The sequence below is a fragment of the Callithrix jacchus genome, chromosome 7 (genome assembly GCF_049354715.1).
Source record: "Callithrix jacchus isolate 240 chromosome 7, calJac240_pri, whole genome shotgun sequence".
Classification (NCBI taxonomy): domain Eukaryota; kingdom Metazoa; phylum Chordata; class Mammalia; order Primates; family Cebidae; genus Callithrix; species Callithrix jacchus.
In genome coordinates, this window is record NC_133508.1 from 56,063,097 (window position 1) to 56,089,965 (window position 26,869).

Genomic DNA, 26,869 nt, shown 5'->3' on the forward strand with positions numbered 1-26,869 from the left:
TGCTCCGGTGTACTCCTTTCCTGTCCTTCTGCCTCCTAAGCTCAAACTTTCCTGACAGAAAGACAGGAAAATCAGTAGAGTGGACAGATCCCAGAATACTGGAGAGCCACACACCAGCAGCACCCAATTTAGCAGTCACAATGAGAACAGAGTCTGCACCAGGGGTTGGTGACTCACTGAAGAGGTTCAACTTCTTATCAGCCTGCAGGGCTTCTTCTCTGGTAAAGGGGAAGTCAAACCAGCGAGAGCGACTCAGGTTGAGCTGCATAGTTCTGCCGAAGATCTCAATATATGATGGGGCCCGTTCTATTGCTTGAGTCCCAATCTGGATCCGCATACCCGTCATCACCATAGTGCTATTGTTGTTATTAATCTCAATGGTGAAGCCTCCAGGCTGTGGGGAGACAAAGGCACACATCAGGAAACTAAAAGAAGTTCTTAAGTTCAAACTAGGAGTCCTTCTCTGACATTGTCTCAACATGTGAAGCTCATTAAATCTTATCCTTTCAACTCCCAGGTAATGACCTCCCCGTTTTTAAAAATGAGAAAATAGGGGAGGAGAACAGATTCTTTTCAATGTCAGTCTTCCTTTTCCCCAGTATTAACAACCTCTTTGGTGTCGTCTACACAGTAACCTGCTGGTATTGGTGGAAACCTAACCTGTAGACGTCCTTTGGCAAGTGAGTGAGAATATCCATTTTTCTAAGGAATTATTTAACTAGAATCGAGGGTTGTGACTATGAATATATACTCTATGCTTGCATTCTAAAAGGAGATGTGTTCTCAAACCACATTGTTTATGAGTCCTTTTACTCAGGAATTGATCCCAGCCCAGTGCAATTCTCACCTTGGTGTTGGCCACATACATGCCAGTGGAATTCAGCCGGTGTTTTATCTGTTGTGCATTGTAGACCTGGAGGAGGTCATTACCACCAAACTCCACATCTGTCAGCTGCTGGTTGTGTTCAAAAAAGTCAATGGGGAAAGTCACCTGGCTAGACGTGCGGGTTGCTGCAGAGAACGGTACCAGATCAGAGAGTCTCGACCACCTCTACCTCGATGCCACCAGCAAAGACTCCTCCCAGACAGAACCCACACTCACACTCTCATCTTTCTAAGCAAACTCTGGATTAGCACATTTGCATCAGCATGATGCCTACATGTGGTTAGCTCTCCAATGGTTGTTATCCCTAACTACAACATGTCCTAGCAATACAAAGAAATCTGGCATTGGTATTGGGTGTACAGTTAATAACAACAGGCTCTCTTGTGACTGGCTTATTTAAAATAAACAACAGAAATTTCTTCTTTATAGGAGAATGTAAATGAATAAACCATTCTTTCAAACATAGACTCCAGAGCAAATTTAAGGTAATGTGATGATTCCTGTAATGGTCTTTGCTTAGCTGGATTCACTCACTGCTAAACTCAAGTTTTCACTTTCCTGAAGAGTCCTCAGTCAGTCAAGTGCTAGTCCACCAGCTCAGAGACCTGTGGTGGGTTCTTCACTACTCAGTGGGAAATTAACCAACTGAAGAAATCTATACTTTAATCAGTTCCAATCTTCAGAAAAGTCATTCTCCCTAAACCTACAGAGAAAAGTCTTTCAAATAAGGTCCAGGACATAACTTGTTACTAGGCAGCAAAGAACTGCTGGCCTAAAGCAAGCAGCCAATGGGTGCTTGTCATTTGGAACTGTGACTCTGCTTTTGGGAAATTAGCCAGCACATACTTCTAACTTTATGAAATGTGCAAGTAGGACAGTCACCATTTGTTCACAGACATTTGTAACAGTCTATTCTGAGTCACTGTCTAGAAGACCACCATTCCTCTCCCCTGCAAGTCTTATGAGAAGAAGACTTACTGATTGTAGCCGTTTTGCGCTTTCGAACAGGCTTCATGATGCTGATGACACTGCTGGGCTGCAGGGATGGCTGCAGCCAGTAGGAGGTGTTCTCCACATTGGCCATGTAAATGCGCAGGCTGCCGTCCTCACACAGCAAAATCATTGTTGTCCGCTGCTGCTCATTGCAGGCCGTATGCCTAATGGCAACCATGTCTTGGATCTAGGAGGAGAGAACAAAGAAGGGTCTTAGTTCCCATACCTACAGATCAGCATCCACACAGAAAAAGAGGAGAGATGCAACTGGTTTCACAGTCAGTTGAGGGGCTGAACAGAAGGGTGGCAAAGAAAAGGCATGTAGGAGAAAAAGAACTCAAAGTCTTTTATGGGCCTCCATTGAAAGAGGTGGGGAAGTGAAGTGAATATAAAAGTATAAAAAGAGACCAGGTTCACAGCAATGTAATCAATGGGAAAATCTGGCACTGACCTTTGCTTTAGCCGGAAGAGTCTTAATCTCCTGGATAAGAAAAGTGTCTGGTTTCACCATGACTACCAGCGGCACCCCTGTAGTTTGCTGGACACAGCACACCAAGCCAGGGTGGTTCATCACCTCAGACCACTGGCAAAGAGCAGGAGAAGTCTTACTGCCACCATTGGAACTGCAGACAACAAAACTGGCTATGGTTAGAGTGTCAGTCACCATTTAATAGTTCTTTCCTTGACCTAAAAACCATCCTCTAATTGGCTACATGACTCCAGAGCAATATCCTTGGCCAGGGACTCAGATTATCCACAGGTTAGTTTTATTCCAAGCCATGCACACCTGCTTCACGCCCTAATGTGTGCTTCTGGCAGGGCAGTCCTCATTTGGAATCTCCACTGTAAGGTTTCACTTCTGAAGAACAGGTGGCCCTATGTGCCTAGAGGCTGCCAACAGCATAGGGCCATGGAGCTGCCTAAGGTTAATGATCCACTGTCCTATAAGGATCTTCAAACGCATTGAGTTAGTGTAAGCTGGTATTCATTTTATTTCATCCCAAATCATGTAATTCCCAAAGAAAGGCCTGAAAGAAAGTGCTACAATGGGTCATCAATGGCAGATAAGAAACATGGGAAGATACTGTAAGCCTCTTCTTTCTCCTCCCTAAATGAAACTCTCACTCCCTTAACACATCCCTCTATTATCTGCAAACTTGGTAAAAGTCTCTTCCTCCCCCAAATCCAACCATGCCCCCATTACTGATACATTCTAATTGCTAACAGAGTAAATTTTCCCCCGGAGAAAAACTTAGGGCACTGAGGCAAAATGAGCATCTAAGAAAAACTTACGTTCCCTTCCCACATTGAAATCACATTTATAGGTTTTCCTTCTGAGTAACAGTGGACCACTAAACTACCTTTGACAGCTTGGGATCTACACAGTGGAGGACAAACTGTGGAGACAACCCAACCTGCCAAGCCCGGATGCTCCTTAATTTTAAAGATACCCAGCAGGGAAGACAAAGGTTAGCTGGAGAAAAGTAAGTTTTACAAAACCCAGAACAGACAGCAGTACTTGGGAGAGGGAGTGGAGCTCCCTCGTTGAATGTGAACACTGTGAAAGTTGAACATTAAATGTTCATTCCCACCTTTTGATGTTGATGGGGAAGAGTTGCAACACCTCCAGGGTTGTCCTGCTGATGGTGGCTGCAAATGATTTGCCTTGACAGTAGCTGAAGAACAACATCTGCAACACGTGGGAGTAGTACACGGACACACCACCACCTGCCACCTGGCTGTTACTGTCCTGCTGGCACAAAGACACATATTTGCAGTAACTCCTCATGCTGCCTTGGTTACCATTTTCCAGTTTATGCTGGTTATTAGTTTTCAATCACGATCAGGTGCTCTCATACTCTAAGCATGAGCTCCCTGTGGGTAAATCTTACAAAGACCCTGAGAATAATGGAACTGAAGAGATCTTTACTTCAATCAGTTTCATTATTCCCAGGGTCTCTGGGAGACCCTAAAGAATAAGAGATTTTGCTATTAGGCAAAACATTAGAAGGAAAAACAAAGAAAAAGAAAAAACAATCCAGTTAGATGAAGTCCACAGAAAAAAGAATAGATAGCTGCTAAATAATTAAAACTGAATTGAAGGAAATAATAGCAACATGTGCTCTAACCTTCAGGTCCTCATGATTGATTTCCAGCACATTCGTGACATAGAAGGGTCCCTGCTGGGCACTGCTGGCCTCTTCCATGAGCTGAGTATAGATGTACCCAGCCGAAGACATTATAACAATGATGTTCTTTCCCTCCTCATTGAAAAGGAAAGTAACGTCTCTTATCTTGGAGCTTGGCAGGAGAAAGTAGAAGGTTGGACTCAAGGCATCAACAGACAGGTCATAAATCTGCAGGATGGAAGAAAAACTAAATGAGGGAAATCTGTCTCAATCCCATCCCCCACATATCTTAGTGAATCCAAATAGCTGGAATTGACCAATAACAGGCATTCATTCTCCATTCAAGAAAAATGGAGTGCTAGGCACTGGTCCTATAAAGATGAACAGAACACTTTCACTTTCCTTCATGGAATGAGTAGGGGACAGACATACATAAATAAATTCTGTAACAAGTATGGGTATAGGTGTGCACCTGGTATAGTGAGGTTAGAACCAGAATCAATTCCCTGTTGCCTAAAGACAGAAAGCTCCCGCTCAGCCACATAGCAAAAGGCGGGAAAACATGGTTTATTTTTATTTTTAGAGACAGGGTCTTGCTCTATCACCCACATCGGAGTGCAGTGGCATGATCATAGCTCACTGCAGCCTTGAACAAAGCCTCAAGTAATCCTCTACTCAGCCTCCCAAGTACTAGTACTACAGTTGCAAGACATGGCGCCCAGCTGATTTTTTTAACTTTTGGGAGAAGCTAGCACATAATGAAGATCAGACATTCTAGATTTAAAAGTAGAAAAATTCTAGGACCATATCATCAAAGAACTGTAACTGTACCTTAACAAAGTCCGCAGTGACAATTGCTAACTCGGTCTGTGAACCAGGCAACCACACGGCTTTGATGATGAAGTTCCCCGTTGCCAACTGAGGGTGCAAAACCAAGTGATCCGAAACAGAGCCTGAGCTACCAAAGGTGAGCACATGGCAGTCCTGGACAATGTTTAAGGAACAAAACGGTGAAAAGATGATGTGGGAAAGTAGGCTAATTCATTTCAGACTTCTGATGTTCCTTTTTTTCCCCCTAGTATCCCCTGCCTTTAGACAGTGTTAAGACTGTCTAGTAATATTCAGGTTTCATGAACCCAAACATTATTTCCAATATCAAAGAAATCCCAAAGATCTGGGAGAAATTCAAAGAAAAATTCCTTTTGCATTTCAGTAGGTTTTAAGTTTTAATCTCAACAATAAATAAGAAAAAGTAGTTCTGAGAATAGTGCAGAGAAGGTGACTAGAATCCCCAGCTCCAGGTAATCAAACCTAGATGAGGATTTTTACCTTTAGCCCACAAACTGCCAGGTAGTCTTCCTTGCAGGGATTTCCTGTGAGGCTCAACACAGTGAAAGGAACTGGGGCAGAAGCCAAGCGGGTCAGAGTCAACTTCCTTTTGCTGGAATCTGCTTGCTTCAGGAGTGCAGAAAGCTGCAGAACAGTGATCTGCAAAGGAACAATGACCAATTTATTCTTACTCCTAGTCCTCTCAGAGAACTCAAAGCAAGTAACAAAAAATCTTTCAGTAAGAGATAATAGGTTGCACACTTTTTTTTTTTACAGGTAAGTCTAGTAGAAAAATCCTCGATCAATATTAGTCTGTATTTCTCCTGGTTAAAAGCCATGTCTTTCATTCTGTCCTTCCAAGTAGGACAGAACAGATGAGTAATGAAGCCAATTTATAGAGTTATTTCACAAAACAGTTTAGGAATACCTATGTATGTTGTCCTTTGCTAGTATTTTCTATGAAATTGTTTCTAAAATGATTTTAGAATTCAAAAGACTATCCATATTTTCACTTAAAAGTTAAAACAACATTAGTGGTGATGGAGAGGCCAGAATACAGAAAAGTGTGAATTTAGATACCTAGCATTCTTCCAACTTCTACTAGCTCTATAAAACAATACAAATTTACTTGTATCCTTAAGAGAGCTGGGAAGCCAGGGCAGGACTACATAAGCAACACTGAGTGTTCCTATGAAAACTTTGGTCTCTCTGCTTATGCCTTCCAGAGTGTCCAAATAGGGTAATACTGGGAGCCAAGCTGTCCTAGGTAACTGCTGGTCATTACTTTTTCCTGAGGGCTTGAAGAATACATTTTGAGTAGAAATTTACTAATTAGAAACAGTCTGTCCTGGTCATACCAGCTCTAGTTCTAATCAAATTAACTCAGGGTTCAAGTATTTGAAAAGCTCAAGAGCTGTCCCTAAAGCATTCTTAGAATCCAACGGACTTTTTCCCACAGAGGGCTAACCTGAAAGTGGCCATCTATCTATTTTGCTTAGCATTTAAGACAACATGACCTAAAATAAGTGCGCAGGAAGTGGAGGACGCACCTTGCCCTTCTCATGGCTGACAGCCAAATGTTGTCGGCGCCCATGGGGAGAGGAGAGCACACACATGGCCACCCGCCTGAGCACATGAGCGCTGATCAGCTGCCGGATGGTCTGGCCCTGGTCTCCACTGTAATTCATCCGCACATTCTCAAAAGCACCTTCCTGGGAGCCTAAGGTGGGAACCTGGCAGAAAAGAAAGCAGAGCCAGTAATGAGGCAAATAAAATCATGTGAATTCAGGCACTATTCATGTGACTAAGACACTGCACAATTTAGTCATTCAAAAGCAGTGATTGCAACATCCAAACCATGGATGACTGGGTAAATTTGTTAACATTATTTATCAGTCCATTAAGAACAACATAATAGGCCAGGCGCAGTGGCTCATGCCTGTAATTTCAGCACTTTGGGAGGCAGAGGCAGATGGATCACAAGGTTAGGAGTTCAAGACCAGCCTGACCAAAATGGTGAAACCCCATTTCTACTCGAAATACAAAAATTAGCTGGGCATGGTGACACACACCTGTAATCCCAGCTACTCAGGAGGTTGAGGCAGGAGAAGGGCTTGAACCTGGGAGATGGAGCTGAGATTGTGCCACTGCACCCCAGCCTGGGCGACAGAGCAAGACTCCAACTCAAAAAAAAAAACCAACATAGTAAACTTTTTCATAAAGCTAAACTTAAATACAAGGAACTGGTCTTTTTTTAAAAAAAAAAAAGTTAAAATGTCCAATGTCTTATAAATGGTGATGACAGATGAAATTTCTTTTCATTGATCTAATCTGACAACATAAAAAGCAACTTTATGGGTCCCCAATCCCACACAAGTATTTTTTCACTTCATCTTTAATATTTAAAAACCAATGCTCTCAAAGTGTGACTGATTTTTATGACATTTTTAAATTCCAAGAATATCAAATAAAACTGTGACTAATTTTTTTGTTCTTTTGAGACAGGGTTTCGCTCTGTCACCCAGGTTGGAGTGCATTGGCAAGTGCAGTGATGCAATACCAGCTCATTACAGTCTCGACTTCCCAGGTTCAGGCAATCCTCTTGCCTCAGCCTCCCAGGTAGATGAGACCACAAGGATGCATACCACATCCAGCTAATTATTTTGTACATTTTTTGTAGAGACAGGGGTAGATGAGACCACAAGGATGCATACCACATCCAGCTAATTATTTTGTACATTTTTTGTAGAGACAGGGTTTAACCATGTTGCCCAGTATAGTCTCAAACTCCTCTGGTCAAGTGATTTGCCCACCTCAGCCTCCCAAAGTGTTGGGATTACAGGCGTGAGCCACCATGCCTGGCAAAAACTGTGACTGATTTAAATAAAATGCCAGAATATATGTATGTATGTGTGTATTTCTAACTGAGTATCAGTCCCTTAAAAATAGCCAACTTTGGCTGGGCACGGTGTCTCATGCCTATAATCCCAGCACTTTGGGTGACTGCATTGCACAAATCACTTGAGCACAGTTGTTCGAGACCAACCTGGGCAACATGGTGAAACCCTATCTCTACCAAAGATACAAAAATTAGCCGGGCATGGTGGTGTGTGCCTCCCGTCTCAGCTACTCAGGAGGCTGAGCGAGGCATGAGAATTGCTGGAATCAGGGAGGCAGAGATTGCAGTGAGCTGACATCACGCCACCGCCCTCCCACTGCCTAGGTGACAGAGCGAGACTCTCAAAAAAAAAGAAAAAAAAATAGCCAATTTATGAGATCTATTCATGTATCTCATTCACAATATCTGTTCACTTCCCTTTTGGAATTGCCACCACTTTACTTTCTACTACTTAATTCTGCTGCTAAAAAAAGGCCGGGAAGGCTATATCAGAAGTCCTATATTCAGTGTTGAGCAGCAGGTTTTAAAGAGAATAATGATTTATAACCCATGTGACATGAAAAACTAAAGGACAGTTAGCTAAAGGACTATAAGCAAAAGAGGACAGGCATTCTTTCGCAAGTTAGATGAACTTTAGAAAAGATGAAGTTCTATTTTCTAAAAGAGAAAAAATTTCTAACTATTCTAATTGCCCCAAAATGGAGTTCCCTACCTCTTGGGGATTCATATATTTATATGAACTAAAATGGAGATTTAGTCTTTTCATTGGCCAAAATGACCCTGAATTCCCCAGCCCCGCTCTTTTTTTTTTTTTTTGAGACAGACTCACTCTGTTGCCCAAGCTGGAGTACAGTGGTGCGATCTCAGCTCACTGCAACTCCTGGGCTCAAGTGATCCACCCACCTCAGCCTTTCGAGTAGCTGGGACTATAGGTGCCACACCACCATGCCCAGCTAAATTTTTTTGTGTGTTTTTTGCAGTAGAGATGCAGTTTCACCATGTTGCCAAGGCTGTTCTCAAACTCCCAGGCTCAAGCAATTCGCCTGCTTTGGGGTCTCCCTAAGTGCTAGGATTATAGGCGTGCCTCTGGCCAATTCCCTTCTTTTGAAGCCATATCTCGTATGTTGATTTTTATAATGTTAATACTATATATTCTGGGAATGTCATGATGTCTTAGATTCTAAGTTTTGGATGGCCAAGGATCAACTGCTCTAAGTCTATTCCTCAGAGCATCTAGTACACTTTAGGATCTCAATAAATTTGTGGGTCCCATAGCCACCAAACATCATGGCCCTAAGACACTTACCATCAGCTGGTCTGTCATCTCCACTGCCTTCTCAACTGTGTGGAGCTCACTGAGGGCTTGCTGAGCGCGGCTGCTGCTCCCGATGGCTGAAGCTTGCTGGAAGTTGGTCTGAATGGCATCCATAAGGAAATTGAGCATGTCTAACACGAGAGGAGCAAAGGAGAAATTGGCCTGTGAAAAACAGAAAAAAAAATGCACAAGTGAAAAAAAAAGAAAAACAATGGGTAATACTCATAACAATAATTTTGCCAGTAATTTCCTTCAGAATCCAGCTTCTTCACTTCCAGTTGGATATTCTAGTCATCTTCTAATTCTCACCATAACCTTGGCATTGATTCTAGTCAATACACATTTGTACTACTAACTCCAGAGCAATCTTTCTAAACCAGCGATCTCACATACATATCCTGATATGGATCTCATATGGAGGGATGCTCAGAGGCATCCCTCATATGAAATGAGCTAACTTCTCTTCTATGTGTCTAGAATGGTTTGGGTTTTGTACCATCCTTGGGAAAATTGAGAATATAATCACTCAAATAATTTTGTTTGCTGTGTTTCAGATAAGGAACTCTGGCCAAGAAAGCGTACTCTAGAGTATGATACAACTAAAATGTATGCTTCCATCTCCCCCCATAATATTCCTAATCGTGCTCAGACATAAATCCTTCCCTTGTGACGACAACACATAGTATTTGTATTCACACTATGAAAATGGTAAACTTAGAGAAAGGAGAAAATAAGTTGCAAGGGGAGCCATGTGCATTATTTACTCTCACACCAACTTGCCAGGCTCTCAACTCTATGTACTAGGGGTATCAGTCAGCCCCACCTGGTTCTGTAACTCCTCCCGGCAGCCCTCCACTGTGCGGCACAGGCTGCTCTTCTTGGGCTTCTCTTCATCAGCAACCTTTCCATCACTGATGGTAACTTTGGCTTTGTCAGCTGGTGAGGTGCTAGCATGGCGCACTAGACTCTCTGAAATCCTGGGTTCACTCTGAAACGCTGACTCCTTCATGGTAGAGCTCATGCCGCTGCTAGGAGTTCTTTTCACCAGTGCCTAGGGACAGAAAACGTCACAGTCCCTAAGTTCTTGCCTTAAGCACAGAAGAAATACTGCCTGAGATCTCTAGGAAAAAAGGGACCCAAAGAAGAAAGTGGCTAAGCGTTTCAATGTTATCCGAAAGCCTAAATTCTGATCGTCATGGTATTCACCTAATATCTAACTTCTTTACCTACTCATGGTATCAGGCCTTGTAACATCTGAAATTGTAGGGAGGTCTTAGGAAAAACAGACTACAAGATCTCTAAGGAATCTGCTGGTTCTGATTTCTAAATGAAGTGCTTAGGCCACAACTGTACAGATCACCGACGACTGAGCTGGAACATATTCCTAGACTCAGGTATCCTAGAGGGGATGGGAATTTTCCAGTTTGGCTTCAGTAATCCCGTGTCTAACAAGTCACCCTTCGTATAGCTCAGTGAGGGTTCCAAATCTCTCACCAAACAGCTGCCATCTTCTTTGGCGCCACAGTCACAGAAGAAGGATCCATACTTGGCATAGGAAATCTCATGATCTTTGTGGCATACCTTAGCACACACTGTGCAGACACCCACCCCGTCCACCATTTTGCAGGTGTGACAGTGGTACCTACAAAGAACAAAAACCAACAAATAAGCTCAGAAGTCCCAACAATCAGTGCCCAGCAAGTCTTCACCTAAAAGGAAGAACTACTCTTACCAATGCTGGTTCATGAATTCTTTCTGTGTGATCGTAAAAGTGCAGAGTTTATTGCAAAGAGAATCTTCATCCTTCAAAAATAATAAGTCTTTTTAATTAGAAATATATCCCTGTATATAAACACCCACAAAAACCTATCTTTCTCAACACTATTGGAGGGAGCAGTGAATAGTCAACTCATAAATGACCAGTGGAAATCTACCACAATTGGAAATACCTAGTTGGCTGAAAATCTATTGTTATTTCAGGTGAAAGAGACCTTAGGGGTTTGTGGTTAAGAAAAAACATCTTATGCTTTCTCTACAGGGGAGCTTCCACTACCCCCATGAAGAACTCAGCCCTAAAATTCCATTTGGAATTAAAGACTGAAAAAGCAGGACAAGAGACTCTGGAATGAGCTTATGAAAAAGTCCTTTCCACAAGAGATTAGATCTCCATGACTTGCTCTGCAGGCCTAGAAAACCGGAGTCTGGCAGCAATAAGGACTAGGAAGTTTTGAAGCTCACAGGGGACTAGAAAAAAGAGCCAAAAGCTTGGTACCATACCAGTCATCACCTTGAGAGGTTAACTTCGAGGTTACTTCATACTTACTGAATCCTCAGCCTGGGAATCTTCCTCTTCCACGGCCAACTCCTCCACCCAGTCTGAGTCTACTTCAATGGCCCGCTCTTCCCCATCCACTGAAAGATGACTTGGGCCTTGACCATTACTCTGGCTCAGGGCATTCGTGACATCAGCCAAGTAAGACATGATATGGCACGTGCACTCCAAGATTGTCACATGCTGTAAAAGAAGACCGAAGCCCCACAGAAACTTCAGATTCTCCATGTTTTATTATATCAACTATGTGTTCTCGAGCTTTTTCAAATAAAGCTCAAGATTATAGAAATGGTATGAAAGCAGAGAAGAAAAACTGTGTGTTTTTAGTATCTCTTAACCAGTTTATACCACTCCATCCCCACGTAGCTGGTCAGTAAATTGTACTGAAGTAATATGCATTCATTCATTCTTAAGCACAACAGCTATTTACAAAGTCTTATAAGATTAAGTAGGATTGAAATTAGAAGAACAGAGTAAAAACAGATTAAAATTATTCGAGAAATGACCAAATTAGAGTAGAGATTCTCATTAGCATTTTTGCCCTAACATTAGAATTTCTAACCATTAAGTGAAAGTCATTTTAATTATCAGGCTTTACAGTAATGCAAGAGAGGACAGCTTCAGCAATTAAGAGAAAAAAATTCTAGCAAATCACTGCAGAGAGCTCATGCTTGCCTAGAACACCCAATTAATTAGCATCAAAGACTCAGATTTCAAAGTTTCTTTGCTCTGCACTCTGACATTTCAGTGCTGAAAGGATAAAGATCAACAAGAAAGGAGGGAGTAATGAATGGTACCACAGTGATTCTTAGAAGCCAGTTATCTGTTCCTAGCCACCTAGGCTGTGCACGGGTTAGGCAGAAGAAAACGCCTGAATGCAAGATTTCTGTCAGTTTCAAACCCCTTTTCTCAGCAGAGTAACCAGAACCTTCAGGTAAATTAAATAACGCTCAGCATGTGGACTAGAGCTGAGGAGGCCATATTTAGCCTTTTACAACACTGACTCAGAGTGGCACAGTTCCAATTCCTGAGCAGGGAGACAGTTTCCCGTAACATTCCAAAATCTTAGGATGTCAGGAACTCACTACGTTTTAAGAAAGATTCAGTCTGCTTATTTACCTGTGTATTTCCTTCCCATCACTTCTTGCCAGTCAAAAGATGCCTAAAGGCACACAGTTAGCAATTACACACTCCTAGGTCTTTGAGATTATCAGCCTTATCCTTGGCAAGCTAGCCGGGCACAGAACTCATTAGGAACAAGAGACTTCCACCTGACCACATTGGTTGAGAATCATCTTTCCCTCCCCCCCGCCATTGCTATTCCTCATTTTTTCTTACCTTTCCATGCATTACATTGGCATTCAGTTTTTCAACCACATTCTTCTGTGACAGGTATTTCTTACTGTCCCAAAGGGAAAAAAAAGAGGGGAAAGAGGAGACACAAAGTCATATAAGGAACCAAAGAAATGAAGCATCTTCATGAACCCTGAATCAATCTGAGGATACTGTAAAGCAGAGGCGTTCTTAGAAAACTCTGTAAGTACTATATAGTTACAGAGTTTGGGGTGCTCTGTGTTAGAATTATCATTAATACTTGGTATACTTTCCCCAAGAATTCTCTTGGGAACAATGAGCAGGAAACTCTACTAAGAAAATGATGAAGATAAAGTCTAAAGTGAACAGAGCTATTTGCTACCCCCACCCCCAAACTCCAATATAAGGGTAGAGATTCAAATTTCTTCTATACTCACTTTGAGCTATAAAGAAAGTAACTTGAAACAACCCACTTCTCCAAGAGCAATGCTGTAACCTACAGATACAATTTTATCATCTTACCATCTGCTCAGCCAATCCACAGCAGCATTATGAAGCTGAAGGTGACCAGCACCTTGACCTGCACTGGCCAGGGTGGCCATCACAACCATGAGTTCAGGGAAGCCAGTCCCATCACCATTGGCCAGCATCTCTGTTGCCATGGGGGTCAGGGTGCCCAGAAGAACAGCACACACGCCTTCCCCAACTTGGCTAGTAGAAAAGAAAGAGCAAGTTGGTGAATAATAATCAATAGGAATCTCATTCTGCATATTATCAATGAAGTTTTAAATTAAACATTGAACACATAACTATAATAACAATCCCAGCTTTGGACTTGAGCTACTAGAGCATAAAACATTCACTCAGGTTGTAACTGACAGGCCAAGTCATTCCAAAAGTTGTTCCATGAGAAAAAAAATCAAGGAGCTACACTAGAATCCTTGAGTCCAGAGACAAGTAGATATAAAAATGATGAAAATGCTAAGACTGGTGTCCACAGGAAAGAGAACTGCAAATATCACCATATTTCTGGGGTTGCTAGGGAAGCAGGACAGAAATGCAGTTGTTCTACCTGTTTTCCCGAACAATGTATGTAGTCAGTAACTGCAGCAGCTGCCGATTCTCCTGAATTATATCCAGCTGATCAGAATCTTTTGGGGGTGATGTAGTCATGCGGGTGAGCCAGGCCTGCAGGCGCACAGGCTCCACACAGGCCAGCTGTGCCAGGGAGCCACAGAGATGCAACAGGCTCGGGTTAGGGCTCTTTTCAGCTAGGAGCAGACCAAGAGGGCAGGGTCAGTAAAGAAGGGCAAGAGGAAGGGAAAGAAGGGGCAAACTGTGAGCCAGGAAAGGGGAAAAGGCTACAAAGCAAGTTTTCAACTTCCTTCCAAACTTTCTGAGGGATTCTCTCCACTTGTTAGCATTTTCATGCTGTAGTTAAACTCAGGCAGAAGATATGCACAGTATTAGCCAGACATCAAAGTTCCCGTAAGAAGATTACTAAAAGCTGTCACTCACTCAGCTGGAAGAGTTTGGTGAAGAATTTCAAAACTCGGTTACAGAATTTAGCAGAGAGGTTCTCATTGGCTGTTGCCATCATGATTTGTACAAGTTCTCCACTGGAAGGCAGGAGGGGAGAAAAATGGAAGAATCACATTAAGCCTCACATAAAAAGCAACCCGTCTTCACAATCTCATCTCCTCTGGGGAAAATTGCCACTTATGAGTCAATAACACAAGGTGTTCATGAAATTAACCTCCTCACCAATAACCCCAAAGGGTCAGCAATTAACTCCCCAAAGCGCAGGCACCTAGGCAAGCCTTAAGTATTGCTGATAAGAAGTACCTAAATCAACATACATAGCCCCTTGCTTTCAAGAGGCATTCAAAAAATATTCACTGAATAAAGCAAAACACAGCTCACCTGTCAGAGAAAAACTCCTCCATAGCTTTACGAGCCTGGCTGCTTTCCAGCTGCTTTTCCAAGTACTGAAGACATTCCTCCAGGATGGATTCATCCAGTCCACTGAGGATCAAACAGAAAACTTAACTACCAGTATTAAGACCTGTTTCAATGTCCTCCTCATAGTGATTTATTAAAATCCAAAGTTTGTCTGTTTGACCTTGAGGGCAATGTCCAATTTTGTTTTGCCAAAGCTTAACATAAAGCCTGGCACGAAGTAGGTGTTCACAAAATGTTTACTGAATTAACAGCAGCCCCTCAACTTTATTTTTCTACCCTCCTTCCTAGGAAACTAAACAGGAAAGGCATCTACAGCTCAGTCCTAATCTAGATCTGCCAGTAATTTAGGGAAAAAGACACTTGGGACAAATCATCTCTACACAGCTAAAAGTGTCTGAAATTACTTATCTGTTAAAAAGAAAAAGAGGAGAAAGAGAATAAAAGGAATCCTTGATGAAAACATGGACTACTCAACAACAAAGAGACAAGAAATTCCAACATGTGGCACCTTCATTTGTGTAATTCTCAGTGAGGTGAAAGTGAAACAGACCTGTTCTTTACAGCTCATCTATAGCATGTGGCCTAAACTATCAAGGTCCAGCCATGCTGTGGGACCACCCATTCCACACTCATTTCAGCAGCAGAGTCGCCAAAATATTAGAAACCAATTTCAGTGAGGTCCTCTGTACATCTCATCAGAGCTAGTGCAGCACTTGGTAGTCATTTAGTAAACAATTTTAAGTCTCCAAATCTGAACGCTTAAGTCTTCCATTTTCTTTATTCCTAAAAATTAATCACAAAAGAGGACTCCAAAAAACTCATGCAGAATGCACATGAGTACAGAATTTTCTGTTGAAAACACAAATAACAATAAAGTGGCATGTGCAGTGGCTCACAATTGTAATCCCAGCACTTTGCAGGGCCAAGGCGGGAGGATCGCTTGAACCCAGGAGTTCGAGACCAGCCTATACAACAAGACAAACCCCATCTCTACCAAAAAAAAAAAAAAAAAAAAAAAATCAGTTGGGCATGGTGGTGTGCACCTGTAGTCACAGCTACTCAGGAGGCTGAGGTAGGAGGACTGCTTGAGCCCCAGAGGCAGAGATTGCAGTAAGCTCCATTGCACTGAAGCCTGGGTGACAGAGGGAGACCATGTCTCAGAATAAAAAACACACACACACAAACAATAAGCTATTAATTAATTACATAATGGCGGCAGTGTTGGTACATTTCACTGATAATAGCAGTAGGTTACAGGAACCTGACTGTTCTCCATCTGGCTTACCTGTTAGGATCCGCATGATTGGCCAGAATGTTGTAACAACCAGTGATCAGCTTCTCATAAACACGCGCCAAGAACTCATCAGACTCAGCAGGGCCCAAGATGCGTTCCAGGGAGTTGCTACTGATCTCAGCAACACTCTCAGTGCTTGATTCCAAAAGAAGAGGTAGCAGAGTCCGAATTACCTGTGGTGGGTTCATCTCATCCGACCAACTTCAGCAAAGAAAATGAAATCATGTTAGTGACTACATTTCTCTAAAAAGCTGCAAAGCAAAGATAGGGTAATTCAACTATTTGCTGGAAGGGAAGGGGGATTGCACAAGGGCATTTATTCGTCTTTTTTCCCATGATAGCTATTTTACACACAGGTATAATCATACAATTTCATATTCTTCTTTTTCATTATTATATTAGAAACAAATATTTTCATTGGAAAAATCCATTTATTAAAACATCAAATTAATGAGCTGCATTTTATAATATTCAACAAAGAAAATTAACTGAAACCAAAGCAAGTATTCCATCCCAGACAAGCCTTCCAGAACTCCCAGGAACCTGGATTGCTTTTAGGGCAATATGGCATCTGACTTTACCTTTTACCTATGTACAAGAAAACAAAATAGTCCCCCCGTTGGCCTGGCCTAGTCCCTACAATGGTGGAATTTATCCAACTATGATTCTGAAGAAAGATTATCAAACACTCTGTCGCTATCATTTTAAAAGTTAAACCCAAGACATCTCCAAATTGCAGTATGGCTTAAAACCAGCATGCCTTTTCTGAAAAATACATAGAGAGGAGGAGGTACTCTACTGTCTTTCAGCTCTAAGTTAAAAAATCATTCTAGCTAAGTGCTCATAGTTTAAAGCAACAGGTTCTTTTTGCTAAAGAAGTATACAGGAAAGCATTACTACATAGTTATAAAAACTTTCACTGCCCCCCTTTAACCCAATAAAATACAGACATAGAGTCCCTGGGGTTCTGTAGCAGGTACTCACACAATAAGATCTCCAGTCAACCTGACCAGGGAGAGGAGGGTGTGCTTCAGGGAAGCAGCCAGGGGCAGACTTTGGCTACAGAGAGTCCCCAAGTGTGCAGCCTGCACTGCACTGATATAACTCTCTGAAGGGATGGTGTCATTGGCAAAGGCATTGCGCTGAAAGGAAGCAAAGCAGACGTAAATGCATAGGCCATTTACCCTGGAAAAAATTCTCACATGAAAAAAAAAAAAACTGATAAAAACTAAGATCCCACTGAGGTTTGTAAACAATGGCCTCTACTCAGTATACACTGTTATTCATCCTGGGAAGGACAGTGGGGTGGGGAAAAGGAAGTAGTTAATTTTTAATTAGTACAAAGTTAACAGTTAAATGCAACAAATATTCAATACCACTTTCGAATGATTAGAATATAATATAATGCACTATATTTAAAGTAAAACTATTGTTTGTCTATAATGACCGAGAAGGAACTGGATTTTGCAACGCATCTGGTCTCTACTAAAGCTCTGGGTGGTGTAAAGAGAGGTCACGATCATAAGGCAGGGATAACAAGACTATAATATTTAGCTTTCCAAATGAACTTCAGTAAGCGAATAATCGGCTAATAGAGGTCGTTTGAGCAGAAGATATACAAAGAGCAAGTAAACTGACAGAAGACTTGGTAATATCTAAAAGCCTAGAGAAGCCAAAAGTGACCCTGTAAAACTGTTAAAAAAAAAAAAGGAGCAGGTTCCTGACATATAACCTACAAAGGAAACAGTTAACATGTATTGAGAATTCATTTGCTAGATAATATGCTAGACACTTAACATTCAATACATTGAATCATCACAGCCCAACATTCAACTGGTAAAGAAACTGAAGCTCAAATAAATAATGGTTTATCTTCTGATAACACAAACTTCTAAGCAAAAAGGACATAGGAGAAACAATTAGGTGATTAAATGCATTGATTATTGATTCAGTCATAGCCAATACTACTGCAGTACATGAAGATCTTTTGATAGCTAGTTTGAGCCTAATTCCTTTAGAATCGGGAACAAAAGACAGAATGGCTAGCACTCAGTATTTCTACCCCTGGAACAGACAGGAACTCACCCAGGATCCAATATTGGGAAATTCATTGGTATTGATGTTGTTCCAGGACTCACACACAGACTGCACTGACGATGGCAAATTCTGAACCAGTGTCGGACCTGGAGGCGACAAAAAGCACAAGAAATCATCACAACAAAGAGGGAATGACACAGAGCATGCTAACAGCCAAACCCAAATGCAGAAAGAAACAGTACAGCCCAAGCTGTCAAAATAATTAGTAAGATAGCATAAATGGATATTTTAATAGCAGTACTATGTCCAAATACCAGTTAATTGCTTAATAGCTAACACTCTCAAGTGTAAGGTTTTCATTTCCCATCATATTCACTTTCTAATCGTACAAGAAGACAACTGAAAATAAGATGCGAAGTGAGGGTGAGTCATTGCAAGTCAGACTAAAATCACCATTAAACATCTGCTCTCCTTTCTATAAATAGGTATCACTTTTCTCTTGATATCTTTTCTCTTTAAGATAAATCTTAAGGACAGGGATCATAACACACATTAAGAGCAGCACTCAATGAAGCAATGCAATGTTCAATGAATATTTCAAGTTTGAAATCAAGGAAAATATAAATGGCTAGAAATTTTAAACGATAAGAACTATACTTAACTCCAAAATCCAGACCTTAGATTTTCCACCCTAAATTTCTCCCAAATCATTCCTAACCTAGCAAAGAGAATTTTCCAGGCACAAAGTACTAGCTTGCTAATCTTCCTATCCTCTATTAATGAAAAGAACACCAGCCTGGGCAACATAACAAGACCTCATCTCTACAAAAAAATTTAAAAATTATCTGGTGAGGTGGTATGTGCCTGCAGTCCCAGCTACTTGGGAGGCTGCAGCAAGGGGACTGCTTGAACACAGGAGGTCAAGGCTGCAGTGAGCTGTGACAGTGCCACTGCACTCCAGTCTGGGCAAGGAGCGGGGAGGGCGGGGATGGGGAAGGGAAGTGGGAGGGGAGAGGAGATCTGTGCTAAAGGCAAAATAGTCTTATGCTTTGGAACCAACAGATCCTGGTTTGGATCACACAGCTCCATCACTTGCAAGATGCAGGATTTTAGACAAATAACTTCTCTAGGCCTAAGTTTCTAAAGAGTAAACGTTATTGTGAAGATCAAAACAGATAAACCTATGTAAATGCTTGATACACAAAAAGGCTCCAATAAATGGTAAATGCCAGTAGGCAGCAAGGGAGAGAAATAGTAGTATTAGCAATAGCAGCTGTTGTAATAATATTATTCAAAATCACATTCATTCACTTACCCAGAGTATTTGCCTTGCACCTACTAGAGCCAATAGCCAAAACAGCAGCAAAGCCTTGTAGTTTCTCCTTGGAAGGTTTCTCAGTTGTTCCCTCCTCATTAAAGTTCTGCAGCAAATAGGCTCTGGGGGAAAAATAGGGGGAAAGTAAAGCCATAGGAATCGAATCCCACCAGTTAGGAAAAACTAACCCTAGCTGAGCTGAAAATCTTCTATCTCAGTTTCCTAATCTATTTAATACAGTTGATAGTGCCTGCTCCTTCCTGGTCTCATAATAATTCCAAAAGGTAATTGTTTCCCAAAGAGTGTCCCCTCCTCTGAAATGTTCCCAAAACATGATTTCCTGACAAGTCTGAGAAACAGTGAATACTATATCCATCCCCCTTCCCCCACCTCAGAAGACTGACAATGTAAAGGCTCTGAATACTATATACTTTTAAACAAAACAAAACAAACTGTTTATCCAACATTTTGCAAACTTACAGGCCAGGAATGTTAATAGTTCAGTGTGGAAAGCGCTGGCCTAACAGGCCAGATTAGAGCCTATTAATCTCCAGAGGGCAATGACTTGGTCGGCTTTGGCTACTGCTATAACCCTAGCACCGAGAAAAGTACCTGGCACATAGCAGCCACATACATTTGTTCATAAAATCTGCCTTAAACAGGCCCCTTTAAAGCAGCCTAAAGCCCCATAGGGCCGGGCACATGGTGGCTCAAGACTGTAATCCCAGCACTCTGGGAGTCTGGGGCAGGTGGATCACCTGAGGTCAGGAGTTTTGAGACCAGCCTGGCCACCATGGAGAAACCCCGTGTCTACTGAAAATACAAAAATTAGCCGAGGATGGTGATGTGCGCCTGTCCCAGGTACTTGGGAGGCTGAGGAGAATCACTTGAACCCAGGAGGCAGAGGTTGCAGTAAGCCAAGTTCGCGATACTACACTCTGGCCTAGGCGACAAAGCAAGACTCCGTCTCAAAATAAAAAAAAAAAAAGCCCGCAGAACAGGAGTGAACACTGAGATCCTACAGGGACAAATAAAGTAAATAAGCTTAAGAGAGCCCGGTGAGAACTGCTGCAAGGGGAACTCATTCTCGGCTCCATTCTATTACTGTTGCTTGGGAAGTCAGGCCCAGTTTTGCCAGTTCTTCCAATTTAAGAAAAGCCAGAAATCTAGAAATTGTGAATAATCTCCCAATTTTATATACTGAAATTAACTTTAACATATTTAAATACCATACAAAGTCTACAGGGCATGCCATTTGCAGTCTTTGTTACAGAAAGAGTTGAATTTCAAATAACTTCTAAATCATTTGGAAATTTTTTTCTCCAACTACATATCCTAACATTTAAAGAGCATTTAAGGGCTGGGCATGGTGGCTCATGCCTGTAATCCCAGCACTTTGGTAGGCTGAGGTGGGTGGATCACCACCTAAAGTGAGCAGTTCAAGACCAGCCTGGCCAACATGGTGAAACCCCACCTCTACCAAAAAATATAAAAAATTAGCCATGGCGTGGTGGCACACATGCCTGTAATCCCAGCTACTCAGGAGGCTGAGGCAGGAGAATTGCCTGAACCCAGGAGGCGGAGGTTGCGGTGAGCCAAGACCGTGCACTCCAGCCTGGGTAACAAGAGCGAAACTCCATTTCAAAAAAAAAAAAAAAAAAAAGAATTAGAGACATTAAACTTCCTCCTGCACTATTTGAAAATTCCCTCATCAAGCACCACTTCATACTATAGAAGAAAGCATTATACTACGGAGAAAAACTCCTAAGCCGACAAAATGAAAAAACATAAAATTCTGAGTCACTGCAGATCTGCAGAGTGAAGAGTCATGTGCATCTCTGGGCAGGCAGGTCACCACACCTGGTGAATGATGCATAGGTGTCAATGAGTTGTAGAGTGGCTGGAAGTAGGTTCTTGGTAATCTCAGAAGACTTATGAGGATCGGTCTCAGCAGCCATCTTAGAAAAATGCTCATCCAAAGAGACCTGGACCTTTGAGATGGCAGCATCAAGGGTGTAGATGGACTGCAGACTCGGAATTTCATGCAGCTGCAAGATGGTGGTACAGTCGATACTACAGAATGATGAGATCTTTAAAAATATGCAAAATATAATTAGTTGTGGTAAAAGGCTATGGTAGAAGCCAAGTTCTATCATTATGGTTCCAATACTACATACCTGTCGAGCGAAGTATTCCTCCACTATTTCAACATCGTATTTCACTGAGCTACACTTGGCAGTGGATGCCAGCTCTAGGAGTGAGCTAGCATGCTCAGCCTTCATTCCCTGTTTGATAAGGTGATCCTATTTGGACAGCAAGAACAAGTGTTTAGGAGATCAATATAGGCAGAATCTAAGCTTTCATTATCTTCAAATTTAAAAGCCCCAGTAAGCACAAATCACTTTGGCTTTGAATACTCTTAGCAGCAAGCTCTGTGTTCCGCTGTGGTACCTTTATCCAATTGACATAGGAGCCAATCCGGAGCCGAGAAGACCATCGCAGAGTGTGCAAGATGTCACATTCAGTCATCTCAGGTGAGTTCATGGATAGCTGGTTAATGTAAGTCTTTGACGGTGGCAAAATTCCTAGGATCCTCCACAGTATCAAAAAGTAATATTGAAGGGCACAGGCCTCCTGAAAAGCAAAAGGAGCATAGAGGTAGTACTTGGTATTGCCTCAATATCTCTTTCACAGTAAGAACTGCTCCAAATACAACTTTTAAAGCAGAACTGTGTAGAGTCCTGATTTTCAACAGAGATTTGGCCCCCAAGCCCATTCTCCAGATCTTTCTAGAGAGCGCACCTAAGCAGAAAATGGCAGAACACACATACACATAATTTGCTCCATATTCTGTACATTTCTCAGACCAAAAAGGCTATTCCAAGGCAACTTCAGCTCCCCCGTAATTTACCAATTAACCAAAAGAGGGCAAGACACTCTGTTTAGCAGGACTGGAATCAGCTGCCCTTTTCTGTGGCCTGAAATTGCTTCTAGAAGTATAGAGACACAGTAACAGAGCCACAGAAAAATCTCAAGTGTGAGGCTTTTAATTTCACCCATCAACCAGTATTCATAGGACCTAAAGCACTTGGAGGAGCGGGTACCACTAACTCTTAAATTACAGTTCTCTCAGTGGTAACCAAAAAACATGCAAAACTGACAAAATTATCTTTAAGGTGAACACAGCTATCCAAACTACCTAGAAATACTGATGTATCAGTCAGTTTTGCAAATCAATATTCAATAAACTGCTTACATCTCAGAAGGAAACTTCTGATAGAAATGATCAATGATCACACACAACCCGAAGACTTCTCAGGGTTCCATAGTCTTACCAAGGCTGTTACATTCTTGTTTTCCTTTCTCCTCACTGTATCAAGCTGGGACCCAGCTGCAAGCAGGGCTGTCAGTGCAGCATAAAGCTCATCATACTTGACAAGCTTGGAGAAAAGGACATCACATGCCTGACACCAAGAAAGAAAGAAAATCATTTCTTTATTTTTAAAATATTTTTTCCCATCGCCTATGTACTATCGCTTATCCTCATGATTGACAAAATATATTCGTTCATTTCTCCTTGGAGCAGATTCCCATTCTAGGACCTTACTCACACTGTTTGCAAGCTACTGTGGGCCCACAACTGCAGGCTTTAGAATAAGAAAGCAAGGCAGTTATTTTTTGTCCATTAAAATACTTGCATGTGAAAAATGCTAACAAAGATTATCTTCAAAAATCAGGTGTCAGAGGTGCCAATCCAGAAAGGAAAACCCCCACAGCAAAAGTGTACCCAACAAATAAATCCAAGTAACATTTTCCTATTAGAGTAAGCTCAAGTCATAATACAGATCACATTTCCTGACTATAAAAAGTAAGTCATTGCCTTTCCCCCTAGTAGGCTGATTCTGGTGGAAACCATTTGACCAACATGTAAAATGCAGTTTTTAAATTCCTGGTACCACAGAATCAAGTCGGTTCAAATCATCCTCTGAGGCTTCTGGGGACAGGACACAGTAGAATCTGGGTTGTGGGACAGCATCTGAAAAGTAACAATTAAAAGAATGTTTCATTCTTAACTCTGTCTAACTAGTATACAATGTAAAAAACTCAGAAAATACTTTAAACAAGGTTTCCCAGTCTTAACAATATTGAAATCTGGAGCCAGATAACTGTTTGTTGTGGGAGGCTATGCTGAGCACTACAGGAGATTTAGCAGCAGCCCTGGCCTCTACCCACTGAATGCCAGTAGCACCCCCAGCTATGACAACCAAAAATATTTCTAGACATTGCCAAAAGTCCTGGAGGGGAGGGGACAAAAATACCCACTGAGAACCATTGCTCTTAAGAGTTAAGTAAGATGCTCTACAATCAAATGTCTGAACACATTAAACTTACACGCTATTTCCCTACCATCAAATAGTAAGAGATAACAGTAACCTCATACTAAGGCTTCACGAAAGTTTCTACAAAATATACTTAACATCTAATAGTCCTTAGGATAAGTGGAAACACATACTAAAAATGAACACAAGAAATAACTCATCCAAAGAACAGACAATTGCTACACGAGAAAAACACTAGAGATAATCTCATGTTCACATTCGTTTCAGACCAGCATGCCACCAAGAACCAAAAGGAAATTTAGTTGTACATCAGAACCACAGCTCTAAGGGAAAATAAGAAAAATAAATCACACAGAGTGGCAAGAATCCATATATTGTACCCTACAGCCAGACACCAGGATTCCGAATTTTTGTGTCTCAATTTATTTTTTATTTTTTTGAGACAGGGGTCTTATTTTGTCATCCAGGATGGAGTATAGTTGGCGTGATCACAGCTCACTGCAGCCTCAACCTCCCAAGCTCAAGCAATCCTCTCAAGTAGCTGGGACCACAGGCATGTGCCACCATGCCTGGCTACTTATTAAAATGATTTTTTGGTAGACAGGATCTATGTTGCCCAGGCTGGTCTCAAACTCCTGGGTTCAAGCGATCCTCCCACTTTGGCCTCCCAAAGGGCTGGGATTATAGGCATGAGCCACCATGCTTGGCCTCAATTTTGTTTTCTCCTTGAATCAGTCTCATTCTGCCACTCAGGCTGGAGTACAGTGGTGAAATCTCGGCTTACTGCAACTTCTACTTCCCTGGTTCAAGTGATTCTCCTGCCTCAGCCACCCAAGTAGCTGGATTACAGGCATGCACCACTAACCTGGCTAAAATTTTTTTATTTTTTTTTAACTAGAGATAGGGTTTCACCAGGTTGGCCAGGCTGGTCTCGAACTCCTGACCTCAAATGATCCGCCCACCTCTGCCTCCCAAGGTGCTGGGATTATAGGCATGACCCACAATGCCTGGCCTCAACTTTTTTAAAAATATAAATGTAGGCTATGTGGGAGTCTATTTCTGAAATGTTTTAATCTATAAGTGATTTGACACCCACAGGGATTACACTAAAGCAAACGACCAAAGATCCTCCAAGAGTCTTTAAGCTTCAAATTCAATCCCGCCAATGAGAATCAGTAAGTCAGTTTCTTACTGACAGTCTTCTTTCTGACCTGATGAGAAATGCTTAGACCAGTTTTCCTCTACTTCTTTGAACCCATGATAGAGAGGAGTGGTCACCCGGCGGCTGCTGCTGTCCTGGGATCCACTTGCCCACCCAAAAGGAGGACTTAGCAGGTTATGCTGTACCTTTTAAAACACAAATACTAAAATTAAAAGATACATAGTCACCATTCACCTTTTCACTTAGGCATGATAATAGCTCGGAACATTGAATCTTGGTAATCTGAAGGTGGGTGTTCTACATTCAAATCTTCTGTCTCATTGGGCATCATTCAGTTTTTCACTCAGGCATGATAACAGCTTGGTATATCAAAGCCTGGGAAACTCACAAACCAAATAAAAATTTAAATATTTTTCTGTGACTACTTTTGGAATGCATTTTTTGATGGAACATAAAGAGAATGGTGCTCATTGAAACATTTTAAGAAATGCTGAACACAGTAAGTCTGAACAAACCCTCCTACCCTCGTTTTGGATCTTAATAACACAAGAATTTAACAATCTATAACATTTACTACTTGACTGTCATTCAACCACTAATACTCACTGAGGGTTGATGCTCAGGGCACTACATCAGACACAGGTACAACAGGGTAATTTGTGGAAGAATGCCTGTGAACACAGCCTACATCTCAATTTTAACAGATGCATCAAATCAAGTAATCTACATTAATCACTTCAGGCTAAACATAAAGTACAAGTATCAGTGGTTCTCCTAATCCTACCCATCAATCTACCAACACCTAAAACCTAAGGTGAGCAGATCATCTGGGCTGTGGATCATGGTAACCACTGAGAAGAACAAAGCTCTGTATAACCACAAAGCAAAAAAGAATGTCTTGGTCTGTACCTGCTCAAACAGATACACAGGGGCTTTGGAGTACTGATGAAGCAGATAATCAAAGATGAGAAGGAGGCGAGCCAAGATGAGTGGCACGGAGCGCATCTGAGCATCCATGTTAACGCTCAACTCCTGGATGATCTGGACAAAAAGCGTCAATATGGCCCGCCGGCCTGTCTCAGTGAAGTTGTGGAAAATGAGGAGAAGCAGCTGCAGGTGTTCCACATTCAAATCTTCTGTCTCATTAGGTACCACGCCTTGTAGGGCATTCTGCTTCATTGTAGACAAAAACCTACCACAGAGAAAAGATGATTATGTCTAGTGAGAAAAAGTCAAAGCATCCCCAAAGAGTTATAATGTCAAGCACTAGAAGAGTTAAATTTCCTAAACCCAGGCATTAAGGTAACAAATTAAGGAAGAAAGAAAGGCTAAATGGAAAAGAGAAGACAGAAGCTAAATTTTGGCTAAAAAAAAGTCAGACATGGCCAGCCAGGCACAGTGGCTCAGTCTATAATCCCAACACTTTGGGAGGTCAAGAGGAGGACTGCTTGAGGCAAGCCAGTAGTTTAAGACCAGCCTAGGAAACAAAGCAAGACCTTGTCTGCACAAAAACCAAAAAGTAGCTGGGGGTGCTGGTGCACATCTGTAGTCCTAGCTACCACAGGCCGAGGTGGGAGAATTGCTTGACCCCAGGAGGTCAAGGCTGCAGTGAGCCATGACTGTGCCACAACACTTCACCCTGAACAACAGAGTAAGGCCCTGTCTCAGAAAAGACAAAAATATCAAATTCAGCCACAAAAATGTTTTCCTTTTCTTGGGGAGACAAAGGCTCACTCTGTCACCCAAGCTGGAGTGCAGTGGCATAATTTGGACTCACTGCAACCTCTGCCTCCCAGTTTCAAGTAATTCTCCTGCCTCAGCCTCCAGAGCAGCTAGGATTACAGGTATGCACCACCACACCCAGCTAATTTTTGTATTTTAAGTAGAGACGGGGTTTCACCATGTTGGCCAGGCTGGTCTGGAACTCCTCATCTCAAGTGATCCACCTGCCTCAGCATTCCAAAATGCTGGGTGCGCCACTGCGCCCAGCCACAAAACCATTTTCAAGAGCTCTTCAGCTCTCTCTACGGTGGCCACAGGAGTGTAATGCCCACCCTGTCATT

At 41.9% G+C, this 26,869-nt stretch overlaps 1 protein-coding gene across 50 annotated transcripts in view; it reads right to left on the reverse strand.

Moving 5' to 3' along the window:
• The window catches only part of UBR4 (ubiquitin protein ligase E3 component n-recognin 4), a 135,351-nt gene that overhangs the window by 75,483 nt on the left and 32,999 nt on the right, over positions 1 to 26,869 (reverse strand). For 27 of the 50 annotated variants that reach the window (XM_078330558.1, XM_078330553.1, XM_078330564.1 and 24 more), the window contains exons 19-48: positions 25,716 to 25,998; positions 24,856 to 24,991; positions 23,261 to 23,340; positions 22,640 to 22,768; positions 21,756 to 21,938; positions 21,482 to 21,607; positions 21,165 to 21,394; positions 19,305 to 19,426; positions 18,038 to 18,135; positions 16,937 to 17,094; positions 15,944 to 16,153; positions 14,620 to 14,721; positions 14,215 to 14,315; positions 13,769 to 13,967; positions 13,219 to 13,407; positions 12,721 to 12,784; positions 11,374 to 11,565; positions 10,783 to 10,853; positions 10,545 to 10,692; positions 9,874 to 10,101; positions 9,042 to 9,212; positions 6,387 to 6,569; positions 5,338 to 5,496; positions 4,840 to 4,992; positions 4,009 to 4,236; positions 3,472 to 3,632; positions 2,331 to 2,502; positions 1,865 to 2,066; positions 848 to 1,011; positions 178 to 394 (exon numbers count right to left, since the gene is read on the reverse strand). In XM_078330558.1, coding sequence (XP_078186684.1) covers positions 178 to 394; positions 848 to 1,011; positions 1,865 to 2,066; positions 2,331 to 2,502; positions 3,472 to 3,632; positions 4,009 to 4,236; positions 4,840 to 4,992; positions 5,338 to 5,496; positions 6,387 to 6,569; positions 9,042 to 9,212; positions 9,874 to 10,101; positions 10,545 to 10,692; positions 10,783 to 10,853; positions 11,374 to 11,565; positions 12,721 to 12,784; positions 13,219 to 13,407; positions 13,769 to 13,967; positions 14,215 to 14,315; positions 14,620 to 14,721; positions 15,944 to 16,153; positions 16,937 to 17,094; positions 18,038 to 18,135; positions 19,305 to 19,426; positions 21,165 to 21,394; positions 21,482 to 21,607; positions 21,756 to 21,938; positions 22,640 to 22,768; positions 23,261 to 23,340; positions 24,856 to 24,991; positions 25,716 to 25,998 — 4,859 coding nt within the window. The remainder of the gene's footprint in view (positions 1 to 177; positions 395 to 847; positions 1,012 to 1,864; positions 2,067 to 2,330; positions 2,503 to 3,471; positions 3,633 to 4,008; positions 4,237 to 4,839; positions 4,993 to 5,337; positions 5,497 to 6,386; positions 6,570 to 9,041; positions 9,213 to 9,873; positions 10,102 to 10,544; positions 10,693 to 10,782; positions 10,854 to 11,373; positions 11,566 to 12,720; positions 12,785 to 13,218; positions 13,408 to 13,768; positions 13,968 to 14,214; positions 14,316 to 14,619; positions 14,722 to 15,943; positions 16,154 to 16,936; positions 17,095 to 18,037; positions 18,136 to 19,304; positions 19,427 to 21,164; positions 21,395 to 21,481; positions 21,608 to 21,755; positions 21,939 to 22,639; positions 22,769 to 23,260; positions 23,341 to 24,855; positions 24,992 to 25,715; positions 25,999 to 26,869) is intronic. The other 23 variants (XM_078330570.1, XM_078330560.1, XM_078330554.1 and 20 more) reach the window with 1 other exon arrangement.